The 22,035-nt window shown below is 42.6% G+C and overlaps 1 protein-coding gene across 1 annotated transcript in view; it reads right to left on the bottom strand.

Annotated features, from left to right (window-relative positions):
* The window catches only part of macf1a (microtubule actin crosslinking factor 1a), a gene marked incomplete at its 5' end in the record, with an annotated part of 253,846 nt that overhangs the window by 58,839 nt on the left and 172,972 nt on the right, over window positions 1-22,035 (bottom strand). The window contains 6 exon segments of the mRNA XM_079998137.1: window positions 15,521-15,703; window positions 16,199-16,516; window positions 17,999-18,205; window positions 19,056-19,244; window positions 19,753-20,351; window positions 20,744-21,020. Of these exon segments, the coding sequence (XP_079854263.1) occupies window positions 15,521-15,703; window positions 16,199-16,516; window positions 17,999-18,205; window positions 19,056-19,244; window positions 19,753-20,351; window positions 20,744-21,020 (1,773 nt within the window).

Here is a 22,035-nt window from a genome sequence, read left to right as displayed (position 1 = left end):
GAGTAGGCGTCTGAATAACGGGATCCAGGCGCTGACGACACACTGAGACCGGCTCAAACACAGTGAGAGAGAGAATAGGAGAAGAGAAGAGTAACTAACCGGAGGGTTATAGAATGATAATAATAATAATAATAATAATTTACTAATAATGCTAATCATAACAATACTAATAACAGTTTATTAATAATAACAATAATAATAATGTATTAATAATAATAATAATAATAATAATAATAATAATAATAATAATAATATTAATATTTTATTATTGATAATAATCATTGTAATAATAATTTAATAATAATGTATTAATAATAAATATTATTCTTATTATTTTATTATTATTATTATTATTTTATAAAGCCACAGTGTAATGTCCATCAGTGTGTCATCACGTTTGGCCGAAAATAGCTCGTAATTCGACAATATCAACTACATGAGTTATCCGTTGCACTGTGTACTGGTCACTGTTTGATGATTTCTGGGGGGAAATTCACTCATTATAATAATTATAGTCCATAACAGTACCAAATGTAGCTCCATTTAAAACAACAATCTAGTTTTTATTTCAATTCGAAAGACGTGACATTTGAATAACTCTTTTAACTGGGTTTTGAGACGCTGGAAGGTATGTTTACCTGCTTTCACAGGTGCTAGGCTTGCAGATCCCATCTGCAGCCATACATTGAGCTAACACAGTTGGCAAATAGAGTTTAAACCCATGTACTGGTCAGTACACACATCTTACATGACCCCAGACCAAAATATGTTACCGTTTGAAACTGGTATGGTCCTTTAATAATGATAAGTAACTTAATTTCTGTGTTATAATACTTTTCAAAACATAATTTACAAAGTGCTTCACAAAAAGGGGAAAACAAAAGTTGAAAAGTTGAAAGATAAATCACAGCAAACAAAACAGGTTAAAAATGTAAAAGCAAGAACAGAAAACACAAGTAAAGACAACACATAATCATAACATTACAAGATACAATAAAGACAGCACTCTCATAAAACTTAACACCATCTCATTTTCCACGTCATATCAGTATTGATCTTTTCGTGCTTGGTAGCTGCACTCGTACCAAAATCTCAAACCAATCAAGCTTCAGTGACAGAAAGAGAAGCAATCAATTCTGTTTCAGCCATGTTTACAACTGTGCATTTTCAATAAAGTCTCTGGATTTAAACAGAATTTAACTGGAAGTGAAGATGCAGGGAAGGAGAGAGAGAGAGAGAGAGAGAGAGAGAGAGAGAGAGAGAGAGAGAAAGAGCCGTGTGAGATCCACTCCTAATTCTATACCCGAGCACAAAAACATCGTCCTCAGAGGGTAAACTGATCCAGAGTCCAATAAAGGGAAGAGGGAATGGCCGAGGGGAGGCGGGGGGGGCGGGGCGGGTGGGGCGGGGACGGTGGGCCCATCAATAAAGAGGCGTCTTTTCTACCAAAACAGTTATCAGTTCAGAGCGTGCATCTATCAGCTTTTATTCATAGTGGATTTCATTTTAATTGAAATTTATTTTTATTTTAATTTGATCTGTTTTGCTTTTATTTTAGATTAATTTGAATGTGTATAAAATGGTGCTTTGAAAAGTTATATTTACAAGTTATTATTATCATCATCATCATGATTATCATAATTACTGCATAGCTTTTGCTGCACGCAGATAGAAAACTTGAGCCAGCTTGTGCCGCATTTAAAGGAAACTCGGAAAACTGTAACTCGTACTGCGTTCTACAAAACCCTGAAAACTGTAAGCGGTCACAAAAGGGGTTTTCGTATCGCAGGAAGTTCTAAGAACCTTTGCAGGAAGTTATAAGAACCTTTGCAGGAACCGTCCCTTTCTTTTGTGTCCGCATTGCATGATTGACATTTAAACCAAACAACAGAAGAGGAACATTCAGTGATGCAAGTGCACAGTGATTGGAAAAAACACATGAAAAATAAGATACTTGATTTAGAGTAAACATCTCTATTTACACACAATTTTTTTCCAAAACATTAAATTGTATTATTCTTTATATTGTATCTCGCACCCAATTCATCCCACCATCACAAACTTGGTGTCATATGATGCGTGGTCTACAACTTTGCTGCTGACACCACTGACTTCCACTGAATCCAATTTTTCGCGAGAATATTCATAAAAACTCTCCCTTATCCTCGACCATATGCCCAATTTTAACGCAACCAACTTAACAACACTTGCGGCTGAAGGTTCTATTGGCTCCAGAAAGATGACGTTGATTGTCAAATCAAGATGGCTGCCATAGGCCACTCAACCTTCAGGAGCCTAAAGGCGGGGTTAAATTTGTCCAATCTTCGTGGAATTTGGTGGATAGAAAGTCCAAGGGGTCAAGATGAAAAATATATATTAATTTAATTTCTGCCCACAGGGGGGCGTTACAGTCATTATCTGAATGATGCAACACTGAATTGGCCAAATCTCCCATGCGGTGTGACCTACAGTCATGTGTGTGGTGTCATATGATGATGCAGCTCCTCATGGCAAATAGAATTTCCACGAGAAATTGACTGACATCTGCCACCTTTTCCGCCATTTTGAATTGTCTGAAAAACCTACTTTTGAAACTTCCTCCAAGGCCATTTGTACAATTTCGACCAACCCAGGTTTACTGGATTCTTTGGACCTTTATTGTTCAAAGTTACCAAAAGAGTTCTGAAAGTCCAAACAAAATGGCCGTCACAGACAGAAATGTTTTGGCCAAAATACCGCAATCAGGAAGTAGGCAGATTTTGTCAGTTTGTCAGCTTCTCAGGGCCTCACACTGTGCCAAAAAGCCCTACCAGGGAAACTTTCCTTGATATTTCGAATTTTATGAAAATCACTCTTAGGCCATTGGTCCAATTTTCATCAAAACGGCTCTGTTGGATTCTCTGAACATTTATTGTTAAAAGCTATCAAAAGAGTTCCCTAATTTCAAACAATATCGCCACTGCTGACATAAACATTTTGGCAAAAACGCGGCATAGACAGGAAGTAGGCGTAGCTTGTAAACGGAAGGTCTGACGTGAACCAAAACATACTTTTTTAGACTCGGCGCATTATTTTACATTAGTTTGATTCACACGGGTCAACCCACGTTACGGCCAGAGGTCATAGAGCGTGGAAAAACTGATGCATCAACAGCTTTCTCATGGACTCATGGCCATATTCTCAAATATGAGTATCATTTGCATATTATAATTTTGCTTCCTGGTCCAACTTCTTCAGTGGTGCATCCCTGCTGCCTCGCTGGAGGTCAGGTCAGGGTTCGCGCTTCGGCTCAACACCCGCTCATTGCTGCTCGCAGCTATATTACCATTTATTTTTCGTGACACTGTTCAGCTGCAGTGTAGTAGAACACGTTGCAGTCGTAGTAGTGGTACAAATGGTAGTAGTAAAAGTAGTAGTTGTGGTCTAGGGACATTACGTACTATGGAACACACAGACACACACACACACACACACACACAGACACACACACACACACACACACACACACACACACACACACACACACACACACACACACACACACACACACACACACACACACACACACACACACACACACACACACACACACACACACAAATATCCATGTTCTCCACTTGTGCATTCCAGTCTACGCCTCAACTGAAACCCTATCTGACCGTGGGTAGACCTGTGTGTGTGTGTGTGTCCGTTTGTCAGTGTGTGTGTGTGTGTGTCTGAGGGAAATGGGCAAGAGGAAAGGGGGTCTCAGCACACAAAAAGCCGGAGCAGGCGACCGCCAGAAAGGGGGATAAATGGAAAATGTCAACCCGCCGCTCTCCAACAGAAGCAGTTTGTTTGTGTGTCTTGTTGCACCCGACTTATCAGCCATTATGGCAGTTTCCCCTCCTCCTTTCTTCCTCCAACTCCTTCTTCTCACTGGGCCCGTTTCATTTAATTCCTTCTTCCCACTCCCGTTCTCTTTTCCCCCTTTTTCAGCCGATATCTGTTTGTTTTGAAGCACTTTGGCAGAGCTCGCTTGACCTGGGCTGAAGTACGTCTCTCACTCTCTCTCTCTCTCTCTCTAACTGTTGCTGCGACCCACCCTGCGTGGCCAGCATGTCAAACATGTTAAATACTCCACTCTTTCTTTTTAACTGCCCTCCCCCTCTCCACTCTGCCCCTCCCCCTCCTCTCTCTTTCTCTCCCCCTCTCTCCCCCTCTCTCAGTTGTGTTGCAGCTGTCATTGCAGTGTCCTACGCAAACGTCTTAATAGAAACAAAGGGAGTTTGTTTCTTCACACACACGCACGCACGCACACACAGACAGACGGATACACACACAGTGTTCAAAAAGTGTGGTGCGCAAGCCGCCACTAACTGATGCTCCCACCATGCAGACCACAACAACATTTAAATCCAAGTATTCACAGATGTGGGATAGCAACCAGATAGAGAGAGAGAGAGAGAGACACAGACAAAGGGTGGTCTAATTAAATTCAGTCATTCAAATAATCCCCCCCCCCCACACACACACACACACACCCTGCCAATTTCACTAAATTCATGAGGTCAAACACCACCCCTCCTCCACACCATGAACCCCCACTCCAACCTCGATCTGTCCATTCTCCTTAAATCACATTACATCACAATCAATCCATCCTACACATGCCTCCATTCATTCCTGTAGTAGATCACACACACACGCACGCACGCATCCACACACACACACATACACACACACACACACACACACACACACACACACACACACACACCTACGTTGAATGTTGTCAAATAATAATGAAAGGGAGGAAAAAAGGAGATGGAAGAGAGAGGAGAAATAAATATACACAAACAGGTAGATATTCAAAATAATAATAATATTGTATTGTACTGCATTGTAATATTGTATTGTAAATAAACTGTGTACAATTACAATACTATTAATGATATTATTATTTTTATGGGTCATCCCATTACTAATGATCATTTTTCTAACAGACAGAACGATAGATGTATAGATAGACGATGGATAGATAGAACAATAGATAAAATGGTAGAATGATCTCTCTCTCTCTCTCTCTCTCTCTCTCTCTCGGGGCAGAAGAAATCCATAACTCATCTTGTTGATGCACATTTAATTCTCTCTCTCTCTCCCTCCCCCATCTCTCTCTATTCTCTCTCTTTCTCCCACTCTTCTTTTCTGTTTCAGGTGTAGTTTTAAATGCGTGTGTGTGTCTGCGAGCGTGTGCGTGTGTGAAAGCAGTTATTGTTCTCAAACTCCCGAGGCAGACAGACAAGACACAAAGAGACCCTGTTCACACACACACACACACGCACGCACGCACGCACGCACGCACGCACGCACGCACGCACGCACGCACGCACGCACGCACGCACGCACGCACCTCAATAAGACCGTCTGTCAATCATGTTCAAATGCCGACATTGTTCGGGTGGTATTTACAGACTTAGCAGATTTTAGGGCTGATTTACTCTGTGTGTGTGTGTGTGTGTTATTAGGTGTGTGTGGTGTATTTATGTAAGAACGATTTACAATGCAATTTAATTTATGATGACACGCATGCTTGGACAGATCTCACACACACACACACACACACACACACACACACACACACACACACACACACACACACACACACACACACACACACACACACACACACACACACACACACACACACACTCTTTAAGGCACATAAAACAAAAGCTTCACTCCTCTGAAAAGCAACGTGTTTCCAGTTAGACGGCAAGACTTTGTGTGAGTCTGTATGTGTGTGTGGGTTTACAGCCCATGTGTGCTTAATTCCACCAAGACTCCACATTATCAACACATTACAGGTTAAATCCACAGCCTGCCACCTTAGGATGGTTAAAAAAATCAAAAATGTTTCATTAATTATTATTATTAGTGGCATATCATTATTGATATCCTATTCTTTCATTTTCAAAAACACTCTCTCACACACTTAACACCTGTGGCATGGACAGTTGAGTCCTGGATGTGGTCAGCGTGTCAGGGTCACACACACACACACACACACACACACACACACACACACACACACACACACACACACACACACACACACACACACACACACACACACACACACACACACACACACACACACTTCTTTCCCGGACCTCCACCTGTCAAAGCAGCAGCGCTCTATTCATAGACTTCTTTTATGAAAGTCAATGTTCAAAGGTTCGTGGTTTCAAAATGTTCCCACAAACACAGCAATGTCACGTATATTTCTTGCATTTGTTATTTGTCAATGTCTGATACAATGGTCAATCAATCAATCGTTACATTAGGTTTTTGTTAAAAGTTAGAGATTGATGACTGAACTGAGAGGAAGAGGAGAAAGAGAGGGAAGAGGGCTGTGGCGTACCATTCTAATTCACAACAGCTGAGACAATACGGGACATGTGTGTGACACACACACACACACACACACACACACACACACACACACACACACACACACACACACACACACACACACACACACACACACACACACACACACACACACACACACACACACAGAGTGGAGACTAGGTGACACAAATCATTACAGACATATTTTAGATCACACACACATGGACCACAAACTCCATTCCAACTTGTGTGCGCACTACAGGAAAGGCCAGTCAGATGAATAAGGTTATGTGATTAGAGAAATTATGTTAGTCTGACCCAATCAGCCCCTTGGGTGGGTGCGTGCACATACAAACACACACACACACACGCACACGCACACACGCACACACGCAAACGCACACATTAGAATGGAGTTTATGGTCCGTGTGTGATCTAAAATATGTCTGTAATGATTTGACCCCGAGAGATATGCAGAGTCATACTGCAGACAGGGCTACTGAGAGAAAAAAATATTAATAGAATGGGTGAGACTCATCATGCACAAAAACATATTAGTATAATGATAGAAAGAAAGATGGAAACAGAGAAGGAGAGAGAGAGAGAGAGAGAGAGAGAGAGAGAGAGAGAGATGAAGGAAAGACTGTCTGCGTGTGAATGAACAGTCCTGATGTCAAGTGTTTCCAAACGATGGATGATTTAGATTAGTCAGAGTGTGGGGGGGAGGAGTCAGAGTCAGAGCGGGGGGAGTCGGAGGGGGGGAGTCTGGGGATCCAACACACTGAACTCTCCTGACTCTGCAGCCAGCCAACATGGCCGCCTGCAGCTATTTGTACAGCACATTTGACACACAAGGGCCATTCTAAGTGCTTTACATAAGATAAAAATACCATTTAATTCAATTCAATTCAACTTGGAACAAAACCATTCCAGTGGTTCTCAATGTTGGGTCCGGGGTCCCCCCAGGGGTCATTCAAGAGGTTGCAGGGGGTCCCCAGCTAAATTATTAATAGTAAAACTTCACCATTAAGAGTGTGCGTGTGCGTATGTGTTACAATATGTTTTGATCATTACTCATCACAGCACCAAACATCACATTTCATCACATGAGGATTGTACTGTACTATATATAGTACACACAAGGATCCAGCTCAACTGGTTTAAAAACTCCCAGTTTGGTAGAGAGACTATGGGAAGATATAAGGAGAGAGAGAGAGAGAGAGCGAGAGCATGGTGGAGAGACTATAGGAAGATATAAGGAGAGAGAGAGGTGTAGAGGGACTATAGGAAGATATAAGGGAGAGAGAGCATGGTGGAGAGACTATAGGAAGATATAGGGAGACAGAAAGGGGTAGAGAGTCTAGCGGGACATATAGGGAGAGAGAAAAAGAGGGGTGGAGAGACTACAGGCTAATTCAAAGAGAGAGTGAGCGAGAGACTATAGGCTGATGCAGAGAAAGCGAGAGATAGACAAAGGGAAAGAGAGAGAGACTACAGGTTGGTACGAGGGAAGATGAGAACAGGCATCAGAGAAAGAAGAGTCAGAAGTGAGGATGGAGGAACTCTGCATATGGGCATTCCAGGAAAGGGATGGTTGGTCAGGGTGTCAAGGAAAGATGAGGTGTGTGTGTGTGTGTGTGTGTGTGTGTGTGTGTGTGTGTGTGTGTTAGTGTGTGTGTTCTCATCCTACCCGGAGACTATGTCAGCTGCTTAGCGACTGACGGATTCAGGGATGGTGACCACACCCAGCGTTATATATATATATATGTGTGTGTGTGTGTGTGTGTGATTATGTGTATGTGAGAGGGAGGGAGATGTTTCTAATTCCTGTCTCTTTTTCAGGGCGCAAGAGGAATCTCAGCTGTCCCCCCCCCACCCCACGGACACTTTCTCATGCGTGCGCGCGCACGCACACGCACGCACGCACACACACACACACACACACACACACACACACACACACACACACACACACACACACACACACACACACACACACACACACACACACACACACACACACACACACACAAGCCCTAAATACACAGACAGATTCCACAGTAGCACATATGTGCAGAAAGTACGACCAAGTATAAACACGAACATGATAAATAACCAGACTAATAACCAGACACTGAGTGAGGGGAGAGGGAGGGAGAAAAATGTATTGTCCTAAATATTATCATCCAATCAACAATTTAAGTGTCTGTTCTCGGGTGAAAAAAAATGGATGGACCAATAAGGAAGTGATAATGTACAGCTAGACGGTGATTATCGCAAAATAAGCCTGGACAAGGGTGATCGCGGTGTTTATACTCGGTCGTTACCCATTTGAGACCTCTGCAGCAGCTTCATTCCCCCACAAGGATTAAGAGGCCAAAAAGTACCTTATTTACGTTATGTATGTTTTATTTATATAATAAAATCAAAAGCCAGAGAGACACATGAACATTACAACACGAGTGCAGAAAACGTATAACAGACGCACACCGGCGCCTTATGGAAGGCAGTACTATCTAGTATCTTTTTATAGTATGTTTTGTGCCATCATGACTTCTCTTTTTGCCTCCAATGGAATGTGTCGTCAGTGATGTTTTCTTTAAATGGTTTGTCTGGTAACATCCTGCAAAGGGACATTTAAAAAACAAACAAAGGAAAAAACCTGACCAGTCACGGGTATACTGACCACACTGGGTATTGAGTATACTGACAACACTTCTTATTGGGTATACTGACACTTCTTATTGAGTATACTGACGACACTTCTTATTGGGTATACTGACACTTCTTATTGAGTATACTGACGACACTTGTTATTGAGCATACTGACGACACTTCTTATTGAGCATATTGACAACGCTACTTATTGAGTATACTGACGGCAATTCTTATTGAGTATACTGACGACACTTCTTATTGAGTATACTGACACTTCTCATTGAGTATACTGACAAAACTTCTGATTGGGTAAACTGACACTTCTTATTGAGTATACTGACGACATTTCTTATTGAGTATAGTGACGACACTTGTTATTCGGGGGATGGTGGCTCAGGCGGTAGAGCTGGTGGTCTAGTGATCTAAAGGTCGCTGGTTCGATCCCAGGCTCCTCCTGCTAGCATGCTGTAGTGTCCTTGAGCAAGACAATTAACCCCTCATTGCTCCTGATGGCTGCGTCCGTCGGTGTTTGAACAATTGTAAGTCGCTTTGGATAAAAGCGTCTGCTAAATGACTAAATGTAATGTAAATGTAAATGTTATTGAGCATACTGACGACACTTCTTATTGAGTATACTGACAACACTTCTGATTGGGTATACTGACACTTCTTATTGAGTATACTGACGACATTTCTTATTGAGTATAGTGACGACACTTGTTATTGAGCATACTGACGACACTTCTTATTGAGTATACTGACGACACTTAATATTGAGTATACTGACGACAATTCTTATTGAGTATACTGACGACACTTCTTATTGAGTATACTGACAACACTTTCTGATTGGGTATACTGACGACACTTCTTATTGAGTATACTGACGACACTTAATATTGAGTATACTGACGGCAATTCTCATTGAGCATACTGACGACACTTCTTATTGAGTACAGTGACGACACTTCTTATTGAGTATACTGACGGCACTTCTTATTGAGTATACTGACGGCACTTCTTATTGAGTATACTGACACTTCTCATTGAGTATACTGACAAGACTTCTTATTGAGTATACTGACAAGACTTCTTATTGAGTATACTGACGACACTTCTAATTGACTATACTGACGACCCTTCTTATCGAGTATACTGAGGACACTTCTTATTGAGTATACTGATGACACTTCTTATTGAGTATACTGACGACACTTCTTATTGAGTATACTGATGACGCTTCTTATTGAGTACACTGACAACACTTCTAATTGACTATACTGACGACCCCTCTTATCGAGTATACTGAGGACACTTCTTATTGAGTATACTGATGACACTTCTTATTGAGTATACTGAGGACACTTCTTATTGAGTATACTGATGACACTTCTTATTGAGTATACTGACGACACTTCTTATTGAGTATACTGATGACGCTTCTTATTGAGTACACTGACAACACTTCTTATTGGGTATACTGACGACATTTTCACTGGCGGCTATTTTTTAGTAAAGTTCTGCCTGCGCTCGTGGTAAACTGTTCACTTTATTTTCTTTGTCTCTCTTTCTACCCCCCCCCCCCCCCCCTTTCTGTGGAAGTGACTCAATAAAGACCGGGCCGAACACATCATCTCTCACTCTCATGACCCCTTAACCCCGACACACACATACACACGCATGCACACACACACACATATATATAAGTGCAGCATAAACAAAGAGGTGCACACACACATAGAATACATACAAAAATACGCTCAGTAATAAGCGCTATTACAAACGCAAAGGAGTATACGCCACACACACACACCCACACCCACACACACCCACACACACACACACACACACACATCTCTACCCTGCTCCCCCACCTTTTCCTAAGCGGGGGAATGACATCATCCCTCTGGAAAAGGGGTCTGGTGGAGGAGGGGAGAGAGAGGCAGGGTGAGGGGGGAGGGATGAGGGTGAATAGGGGGAGGAGGGGTGCATAGGGGAGGAGGGGTGGCTGGGTCTGCTTTCGGAGCCAGACAGACGTGTTTAGGTTTAAACTGAGCCTAGCTGGATCAGTTACAGGGGGGGTGGGGGTGGGGGTGAGCTCTCTGACTTCAAGTGAATGTAATGGAATATATTGAACAAATGTAAAAGAAAAGGATAATTTCTCTATCTCTCTGTCTTTTTCAGTCTAATTCTTTTTTCTAATGCATAGTTCCATCTTTTCTTTGTCGTCCAAATTCCTGGTCCTTCCCTAAACGTTTCCCCCCCGGGTAGAAAGAGAGAGTCAGACAGGCAAACAGACAGTTTCTCCATGCTCGAGATAGACTGCAGACTGAAGCTATTCTACATTCTGCCACTCACACTCACACACTTACACACACACACACACACACACACACACACACACACACACACACACACACACACACACACACACACACACACACACACACACACACACACACACACACACACGCACACACACACAAATCAAGTGGAGTAGAATAAAATAGAATGACAATGAATGGGGTTGAATTAAATAGAACATAGTTCTTAAACCTTTGAATTAAAAATCGGACATTTAACACCCCTCAAACAGAGGCGACGTGGACTGAAAACTGTGTCCTCTCTTCATCCGTGGGAGTCTGTCATCCTCCTCTCCATCTCCTCCACTCTGCCATTCATTTCTCTCTGGCTCCCTCTCTCAGACTCATCTCTCCCTCACCTCCTCCTCCTCCTCTCTCCACACCTCTTTATCTCCTCTGTCGCTCTGTCCGTCCTCTGCCACACATTTACACAGCTTGCTCTCGTTGATGGGAGAGAGGAAGGGAGGGGAGGAGAGAGAGAGAGAGAGAGAGAGAGAGAGATTTTGTGAGAGGAAATTATTATGAGTGTGAGAGAGAGAGAGAGAGAGAGAGAGAGAGAGAGAGAGAGCGTGAGAGAGAGCCTCTCCCATAATATTCGTCATAAAAGCTCCAAATCGTCAAATTCAGAGAGAGAGAGAGAGAACGAGATAGAGAAAGGGAGAGAGAGAGAGAGAGAGAGAGAGAGAAGGGGGGAAATGTAAAAAGAAACACAAAAGGAAAAGAAAGGAAGGACGAAAAGGAAATGAGAAGAAATGTTCTTTCATGGCTCCCTGCAGGATCCTGCTAAATATTTAAAGAATGCAACAAAACGTCTTTTGAAAAAAAACCCAAACATATTATAATTTAAATAAATAAAAAATCACCTCATCCATCCAAGTCATCCATCACTTGATGCATACTTTAGTGAGTGGACAGGAAGTGACATCATCGCCTCTTTCAAAGATAATGGACCCCGGAGTGAAAGAAAGCCTGCTATGTTTTCCTAACCTCCTTCACTCAGAAGTCACGAGCGAAGCCGCTGAGCTCATCCCAGTGGAGACGTCCATTGTCAAAAGTCCCAAAATCATTCACTTCATGAGCGGAGACGTCACTGCTGTTAAATTATCCGTTTACAAGGAGACAAAGAAAAACAAAAAAAAAAACACGAAAGTGAATGATCCGAAGCTCACGTCCACGGCAAGAGGCTGAGCTTCACTATTAAAGAAAAAAGATTAAAAATGGAAGCGTCACACGGAAGAACTTTGAACATTGAATTTTTAAGGTTTGTTCGGACATGATGGGGCAGAGCACTCTGCCACCTACATATTTTTGCATTTTTTATTCAAATTTTTTTTGTAAATCAACGCACCCGGATAACTCTAATTTTAAGTTGCTTATTTTAATATACCATGCCCATTTCTCTCTTTTTTTTGATAACATGAAAAGTGGGTGAGAAACGGGACGACCAGACCGCACTGCACAACGCGGTTCACCATGGAATAGGGATGTGCATTTTCTATTTTTTCAGTGGTCGATGACTGAAAAGAATTTCAGTCGATTAGCCGTGATGTCATCAGCCCCAATCTTCCTCTTCGAAGATCTGACCATGTTTTGATCTATAAACAGCTGATCACGTTACTTCTCCAAGAGGGGGAATAACCACGGCGAGGCATTGGGATTTTCTATTGTTTCGTCTACGTTACCTCTCGGTTAAATGCTTTGGTGCCGAAGTTGCACATGACTCTGCATCACACCAGTGATGAGTCCCGGCGAAAAATAAACAAACAAACAAACAAACAAACAAACAAACAAACAAACAAATAAATAAATAAATAAATCCATGGTCAACCTCACTGCACGAATCCACTCATCGATTAGTCGACTAATCACACCAATCCTTACAATGGAACCGAATCTATTTGCCCGGGTCAGATAGGCAACCGTTAATGCCGAACTGTGGAGCTGTTTAAAATGTCTGAGGCTGGAAAGTATTTTCCATCAAACATTGGTCTCCTTGCTGATGTTGACTTTTTTGGAAGTCTCTGAGGTTCGCTGGTTGTTGTAAGACGTTACGTGGGAAAAAGACTAAAGGTACAGTCCGCGGGGAAGTCTTTATTTTGCTTATGACAGGAGGTGGAAGTCTATTTTGTGGTGGAGCCGTCTACACAGGTGGATTGACTCCACTTTTTTTCGGGAGTGCAGTAAGTGTGTTTTAAAGACTTGTTTTGTAACAATAATTCGGGAGAAAACTGTGATGCTGTTTTTTTTATTGGAACACACAACAACCACAAACGGAGGTTCTGTTGAAAGTCAAGAACAGAGATAATGAATGGGGGAGGATTATATTAAAATATGTGAAATACCAAATAAGTCATCAGTGGGAATGTACATTATGATGAATGAATCTTTGAGCCTTTGTATATTCTGTATATTTTTATGTATTTGGCTATTTGTGCTCTGTATTTTTTGGTGATTTGTGTATATTTATCAATTTTATTTTTTATATTTCAGATTGTTCATATTTTGTTTTATTTTTACCAATCCTCACCATGAAAATTTTCTTGTATATGAAAATGTATTTGGCTGGATAACGGATTCTGATTTGCTGACTGAAAGACGCAAGACTATCAATGGATGAAACCGTCAACAGTTTTCAAAGCGATCACTTTCCTGGAGATCAATAATTGGATGAATGAATGAATGAATATGCAAATCAGAAAACATGGTACAATTCAACAGAGAACGTCTTGTGTTGATATTCATCCGTAGAAAAGTCATTCTGCAAAAACACTTACACTGATAATTCTTTGCCACAGCACTGTCAGTTGTTATGGCAATGGGTCCGGTAACCAGGGCGGCGGTGAGACATCTTCCCTGGTACCGTGAGTGTGTGTGTGTGTGTGTGTGTTTGTGTGTGATTCTCTCCTAAAGAGAACATTTCCACAGAACATGAACGATGCGTGAGTACTTATTGTAGCAGAGCCGTATGACAGAACAGAGGCACAGTTATGTTTTTATTTTGTACGAGACAGTAAAATAAAATATACCGGTACTTCATACATTGGAGAACTTTGCTAGAATACTGAATACAAGTAAATAAAAGGCAGAAAAGCTTTTTGTCAACCCCAAACAACTTACAAACATCTTTATTTTTACTTTTAATATCTTTACTTTCTTAATCTTAAGTCAATGATAATAACTTTCAAGCTCCTTGTTTTTACTTATTTACTGTATATATACAGTTTATATATATATATATGTATCTATATATCTATCTATCTATCTATCTATCTATCTATCTATCTATCTATCTATCTATCTATATATCTATCTATCTATCTATCCTGGAAACAACTTCTACGCAGAAAAAATGAGTCATAAAATCAGCTTCCAAAAAATGCTTCAATTTGTAATACATGTTCTGTGAATTTTTAAGGTTTTCCTCATGCTAAAATTGAGAAATTAAAACATAAGGTTTGTGAACCTTGAAAATAAAGGTTTAACAAATTAAAGCAAGGCGTGTGTGGACGTAACCGAATGAAAGGTGATTCTGAGATCCTAACATGTTTTAAATAGAGGTGTGTGTTCCTCTTGAGAGAGCGAGAGAGAGAGAGAGAGAGAAAGAGAGTGAGAGAAATGAAGGAAAAGAAGAGGAGTGGGATTAGAAAGGGTAGTGAATTTAGACCGCCGTCCATCACCGTGGCGACAGGTCTAACGAGTCCAAAACACTAGGGGGTAGGCGCCGGTGTGTATGTGCGCGTGATTCATCATAGTGCGTCACACGATTCAAGAGAGAGACGTGTGACTCAACTAATCACCTTACACACCAGCAGTGTCCTTCAAGCTCACACTCACACACACACACGGCAGGTCAAAGAAATACTCCAAAAATCATCCTTTTTTCGATCACCCACTCATGCACACAGATGGGAAGGAGGGAGGCCTGGGGGCGATCAACACCTCCAACTCCCTCCTTTACAGTTTAACCAAATCGTGCACTGCAACGTGTTAAACTGCCTGACTGACACACACACACACACACACACACACACACACACACACACACACACACACACACACACACACACACACACACACACACACACACAGAACAGATCAGCTCCTACCTTGAACTCCTGCAGCTGCTGCTTGATGATCTCCACCTCGGTGCCCACGGGCCCCTGGGCGTCCAGGCCCTCCTCCGCTCTTCCCAGCATGCCTTGCAGCTCAGCCACCAGCCGATAGAACTCTTGGACCCTGCAGGCGGCACCGTCGATCTGGTCGAGCCGGGCCTGGCCTCGCTCGCTTAGCTGGAGGGGGAGAACAAGGGCGAACGCCCAGGAAAACATTGTGTGTTGGGTGAGACGGGTGCAGAGGGCATGTGCCGTTACTTCTCCATTTCACACCCTTGCCTCCATCCGTACCCCATCACCCTCACACGCCTACCTTTACCCACTCATTCCTTTAATTTGGCCTCAGCCCCCCTGCTCCCTCGCCCCCCTTTACCTTCACTCCACCTCCCTTCCTTCATCCTCTGATTTACCCACCCCACATTCCTTCCACCCTCACCACTCTCATCCATGTCCACCACCCACCTCACCCCCTCCCATCCACCCTTCCCCGCCTAGATCCTCCACCCTCACTCCCTGCCCGCAACCTCAATCCTCACCCCTTCGCCCTCCTCCCACCCAATCATAATCAATCATTTATTTTTAAATTCTATTTCTTCATATGTATTTATTCTTGTATTTTAATGATATTATAAATGATCTTGTATCTTGTACATTTTGTCCCTGCCCCCTCACCTTTCCGGCCTGCCTGCTCAGGGCCTCCGTCTCCCTCCTGAGGGCCAGCAGATCGGGGGAGGAGCCCTCCCGGCGCAGCATGGTGGTGCAGTCGGCGCTGTGTCCGTCCAAGTCGGCACGCAGCTCGGCTGCGCGCACCAGGAAGCCGCGCAGGGTGTCGGCCTGCGACGCCAGCGAGTCAGCGTCACGGCCCACGGGGCTCAGCGCGTCCAGCTCGTCGTCAAGGTCGGCCAGGCGCGAAAACACGTCGCGCACGTGGGACTGGACCTCGCCCACGCCCTGCAGCCGAGACTCCAGGGAGGAGCAGCAGTGCTCGATCTGGAGGGAGGAGGTAGAGGAGAGAGAGGAGGAGAAGGTGGAGAACAGGAGTTAGAAAGAGCATTTCAGCCTTTTTTATTGATGGCGTCTGATTAGGGATGGTATAAAAATGGAGCAATTTCATATACAATTTTGTAATCTAAAGACTACATTATATTATTATTAGTATTTTATATGTTATATTTAATTAAAAGCAGAGGATAACTCATTCTAATAATTTTTATTTTATATGTATCTTTTTTAACATTATATATATATATATATATATATATATATATATATATACTGTGTGTGTGTGTGTATATATATATATATATATATATATATATAAAATCTTTTCATTTTTTCCCCTCCTTGTGTTATATTGTAGATTCTGTTTAGCTCGTGTTTACTTATTTGGATATTATCCTTTTAAAATATTTTTCATAATATTTTTTTATGTTTTATTCCATATAGTATATATTTATCACTGCGCAGGGTTTAATCAATATTCAAACAATAGCATTTTATGACGATGCAGGAACCAGAAAGAGGAGGAAAATAATCAGATTTTCTGAACTGAATCTCATTTTTTTAATGGATAATTTTTTCTTTTTTTTTTTTAAACAATACTATCAGACGGGACGACTGGGTTTGAAGCCAAATTTACGGCTTGTAGAGCCGTAAAAGGAGAAGTGGGACAGAGAAAGGCAGAACGTGGAGATAAAACATGTGAGACGTCTGGTTTACATTTCAAATGTCCACAGTGATGGTATGGGACATCGTCATAACAACTCTGCATCACTTCCACGGGAGATTTAGACTTATTTATACTTTATATTTAATACTTCACCTCTTCTCTATCGCTGGTTATTTCCCTCTCACTATGTAAGTAACTCAACATAAATTCTGTAATTTGTTCTCACTTTTGTTTTTAAATGGGATTTATTTCTGTTGCAGGAAATATAAAAAAATGCAATTAAGTGATTGCATTTTTCCCCCAAAAATATCAAAATAGAAATGAAAGTAAAACAAAATTCTATTTTGTTATTTCACTTTTAATTTTTTCATTATTTTTTTTTTGCATTATATTGACTATTTTTCTGTCCTTAACTGTTTTAAATCTATGCACTATGACCCATTTGAAACACTTTTAAACATTCATCCACTTTGCATGTAATCCTTTTAATTTGATTATTTTACTTTCATTCTGTTTTCTTTTAAATGTGAAGCTCCTTGAGACACATTTAATTCATAAAATGTACAATCTAAATAAAATGTATTATCATAACTATTCATTTTATTATCATAAAAAAGTAATAATTACTATTAATATTATTATTTCACAAGCAAGTTCTACCACATTTCCTTTGCATTGGCAGATTACATGTTAATCTGTTAAAGGTTTTGTCTCGAAGCCAACATGTTTATTTTTTTCTTCATCCATCCCTATATCCCTCCCTCCCTTAGTCCCTCCACCAGTCCCTCCATCAGTCCCTTTACCTTCTCGCTAACGTCTTCGTACTCCTTCTCGGTGTTGGCGGCTTGCTGCCGCAGCGTCTGGGCGCCGTCGGTGGCGCCCCCTGGCGTCTGGGGAGCGTCCTGCAGGAGGCCCTGTGCCAGGTCCCTGAGGTACACCACCTGGGGCTTCAGGGAGCACAGGGCCTCCTGCTGGCCACGCAGACGCTCCAGGCTCTTAGTGCTGCACGCCTGCAAACACAAGAATACACATATAATAATAAATGATAGAATAAACCATAATAATAATAAGAGTCTTTAAAATTCTTTATTTATTTAGTTATTAACTGAGCTTTAATGACCTAAAGATGGAAAGTTTCCACATATCCCAGTTGCCAAGTATTCAAGTAGCAATTAAGCATTTATCATAGAAATTGACCAATGCTGTGATTGAAAACAATACTTTAATGGCCTTATAAAACATGAACTCCATCTAGATTTTTGCAGTGAGTAACTATTGGATCATAACGACTGATGTAACTGTAATTTGAATTTTATCCAAACTTTCACGAGCATTTTTTTATTATGGACAATAAGTTAATGGTTATGTGTTCCTGAGTGTGTGTGAACTGTCTCAGTTATAATACTTTATGTCGCGTGATGGATTCATTCATACATTCGATTAAGAGCAATATACTGCATGCCATGCTTTGTTTAAATTGATTTAGGCTAAATATATTTGACTGAACACTTCTATCGATAATGCATGAACCATCAACTGTTGAAAAGTAACTAAAATTAGTAGTTGTTGAGAAGAATACTTTGTACTTTTACATCAGTATTTTTACCTGGGTAAAATGTCAGTCCACTGTAACACTACTTCTACTTGAATAGTATATATATATATATATATATATATATATATATATATATATATATATATATATATATATATATATGTGTGTGTGTACATACAATTAGATATAAACAGATCTAACCTCACAGGCTCATCTATTGGTACGACAAACAATATTAAAAATAAATAAATCTCAGTTGGTCAGGGTTAATGAAGGGTTGTGTTTTAAAATCGGGTCCAGTTTACCTGTGGCCCCAGCGCCTCCTGGACCTCCACCTGGTGCCTGGCGGCCTCCAGCCTCCTCTCCACCGCCTGTCGTCCGTCCTCCAGCTCCCGGAGCCTCCCGCTCAGCTCCTCCAGGTGGGAGGCCTGGCTCTGGAGCCGCTCCCCCAGGCCCTCCACCCGCAGGTTCAGCTGGGCCTTCTCATCACGCACCTGCACCGCACATTATAACAATATACAATAATATATATTATATGACATGTACAAATTCATGTTTCAAATTCTAGCAAATGTCATGTCAGGGATGACATAATCAACAGAGCAAGGCAAATAGCAGCAAATAAGTGACTCAAATTAAGTAAGAGAAATATATATAGGATTCATGAAATGTATGAAAAGGGAAAATTCTGTCTAGAGTCTGTTTTCAAAGTTTGCATATTAACTTCATTACTTTCAACAGCTTTTATCTGTTTAGATCCATATTCTACATTTTAATGCCATTGGATCAATAAGAAAAAGCAATGGGGAAAGAAAAGCTGGCAATACCATTACACCCTGAGGATGGAAAAAAAAAACAAGCATATGAAACAATTGCTTGTGTAAGAAAGCCAAATGAAAAACTTTTTTGGAAACAAATTCAGCTATTTCGAAAGAAAGAACCCCTCACATACAAATGTGGTACACTCGAGGCCGAAACACTATAATCAAGTAGATCACGCACCTCCTCTTCGCCGACGCGGCACTGTTCCAGCAGCTCATCGGCTGCGGTGTTGAGGGCGTCCAGCAGGGGGCCCCTCCGGTCCAGGTCCAGGGACAGCTCCCGGGCCTTCTGCAGGGCCTCATCCAGGGCGACCGGGTCCAGCGAGGGTTGGATCTGGCTGACCCTGGCCTCGCACTCCTCCAGCCAGGGCCGGAGCTTGTCCCGGTGCTGCCGGTAGGTCTCGGCCCGGCCCAGCGTGGCCAGCAGCCGGTCCTGGTGCCGGGAAAGCCGCCCGTTCAGCCCGTCCCAGTCGTGGCGCAGGGCGTCCAGGCGGCCCTGCAGCACCGATCGTTCATCTCCGCCGGCGGGCAGGGCGGCCAGCAGCGACGCGCCCTCCGCCTGGATGAGCTCGTAGGAGCCGCGCTGGGCGGCCACCCCGCGCTGCTGCTCCTCGGCTTCAGCAAGCAGGGGGAGCAGCGCCTCGGCCCGGCACGGTAGGGGGTCTGCAGAGGAGTCGCGGGCATCCGAGTTGTCGTCGAGCCACGAGCGCAGCTCATCAAACATCTGCTGGAACTGTTGGGTGGAGGAGAGCGCCGCCTGCAGCTGGGAGAGGCCGTCGGCTGGAGGGAAGAAACAATCATGAGGGCTGGATCTCACAGGACAATTTCGATACAAAGGGTGACCGCTCAATTCTATATTGAGATATTGATATTTTACATACAATGACAATCGCTGCCAATCGCTCGCCATCTGACGTGCATCATAAAAACATTTCATCAAACAAATTCAGTCTTATAAAAAATTGATATATATTTCAATTAATTTGTGACTATGGTGGATTTCAGTTTAAAGCTGAAAAACTCGTGCATAACTTCCAAACAAAGTATCGAGATTACAATTCACAGTTATTTTTTTTACCCAGTTCTATAATTAGCCAGGGCCTTATTGTTTTTGTGCTGTATGTGTATGTAATCCTCTAATAATACATGTGTTGTATGTGTTTTATTCCTACCCGCCCGCTCCTCCAGGCTCCTGAGGGGAGCGCCCACGGCCTCCAGTCGCTTCCTCAGCTCCTCCTTCAGGTAGGGCTCGGCCACGATGGCGCTGAGCTCCGTGCAGAGGCGCTCTGCCTCCTCCAGCTTCCCGCGCCTCCTCTCCAGCTCCTGGCGGATCTCCCCCGTCTCCTGCAGGCGGTGCCGCAGGGCCTCGGGCTGAGCGCTCAGCGAGGCCTGGGAGTCCAGACGCTCGCCCAGGCCCGACACGCTGCTGGAGAGCTCCCTCAGCAGGGCCTGGAGGGTGAAGGGTGGGTTAGCGTTGGTGCAGAGTCAGGATACTTGTATTGCCTCATAAGAATCGTGATAATAGCGAATCAGGAGTTAATTGAATGCACAAATGCGACGTTAGAAATGTGGCCCAGTGGGACGGTGCTGTGCTGCTCATGACCCAGCATCGACCCTTCCACACTTAAAGACTGCGGCCTCCAGCCAGAGAATGAATATAACAACACAAATCTGTTTGGGGGATTTTAGTGAAAGAGCGACATTGTGTGGGAACCGACAGCGCGCACACAGAAACTAATTAGCGTCATAGTGTCGGTCTTCAGACTGACTCCTGAAGCCAAAAAAAACATCTGACAGAGTATCACTGGTGGTTCGCTGAGACCCGCTGGATAAAAAGTGGGTCGTCTAGTAAATGGAAGATTGCCGGTTCAATCCCCGGTTCCCTCTGGTAGCGTGCTGATGTGTCCTTGAACAAGACACTTAACCCCCTAACAGTTCCCCAGGCGCCGGTACATGCAGCCCACTGCTCCTAGATACGTCAGTTACTAGGATGGGAAAATGCAGAGAAATGCATTTCGATGCCTCAGTAGTTGTACTCTGTGCAATGACAATTAGTTAAATGTAATCTAATCTAATATAAATCAGAACCAGGGACGTTTGCAGAGGTCGTTCTCTACATACAAACATAAAAAAATAAATTGAATGTAAAGTATATCAGATTTTTTTTAAACAAGTGTCACAATCACATAAATGAAAAAAATATATACTATTATTTCAATATTTGTTTGCCGGCGTCCATTTTTTATTTTTTATTTTTTTTATTTTTAGTCATTTTAGCAGACGCTTTTATCCAAAGCGACTTACAATTGTTCAAACACCGACGGACGCAGCCATCAGGAGCAATTAGGGGTTAAGTGTCTTGCTCAAGGACACTACAGCATGCTAGCAGGAGGAGCCTGGGATCGAACCAGCAACCTTTAGATCACTAGACCACCAGCTCTACCGCCTGAGCTACCATCCCCTG

Source organism: Zeus faber (genome assembly GCF_960531495.2).
Source record: "Zeus faber genome assembly, chromosome: 1".
NCBI classification, from domain to species: Eukaryota; Metazoa; Chordata; class Actinopteri; order Zeiformes; family Zeidae; genus Zeus; species Zeus faber.
Note: the sequence above shows the minus strand (reverse complement) of the source record. Positions and strands in the feature narration are given on the sequence as shown.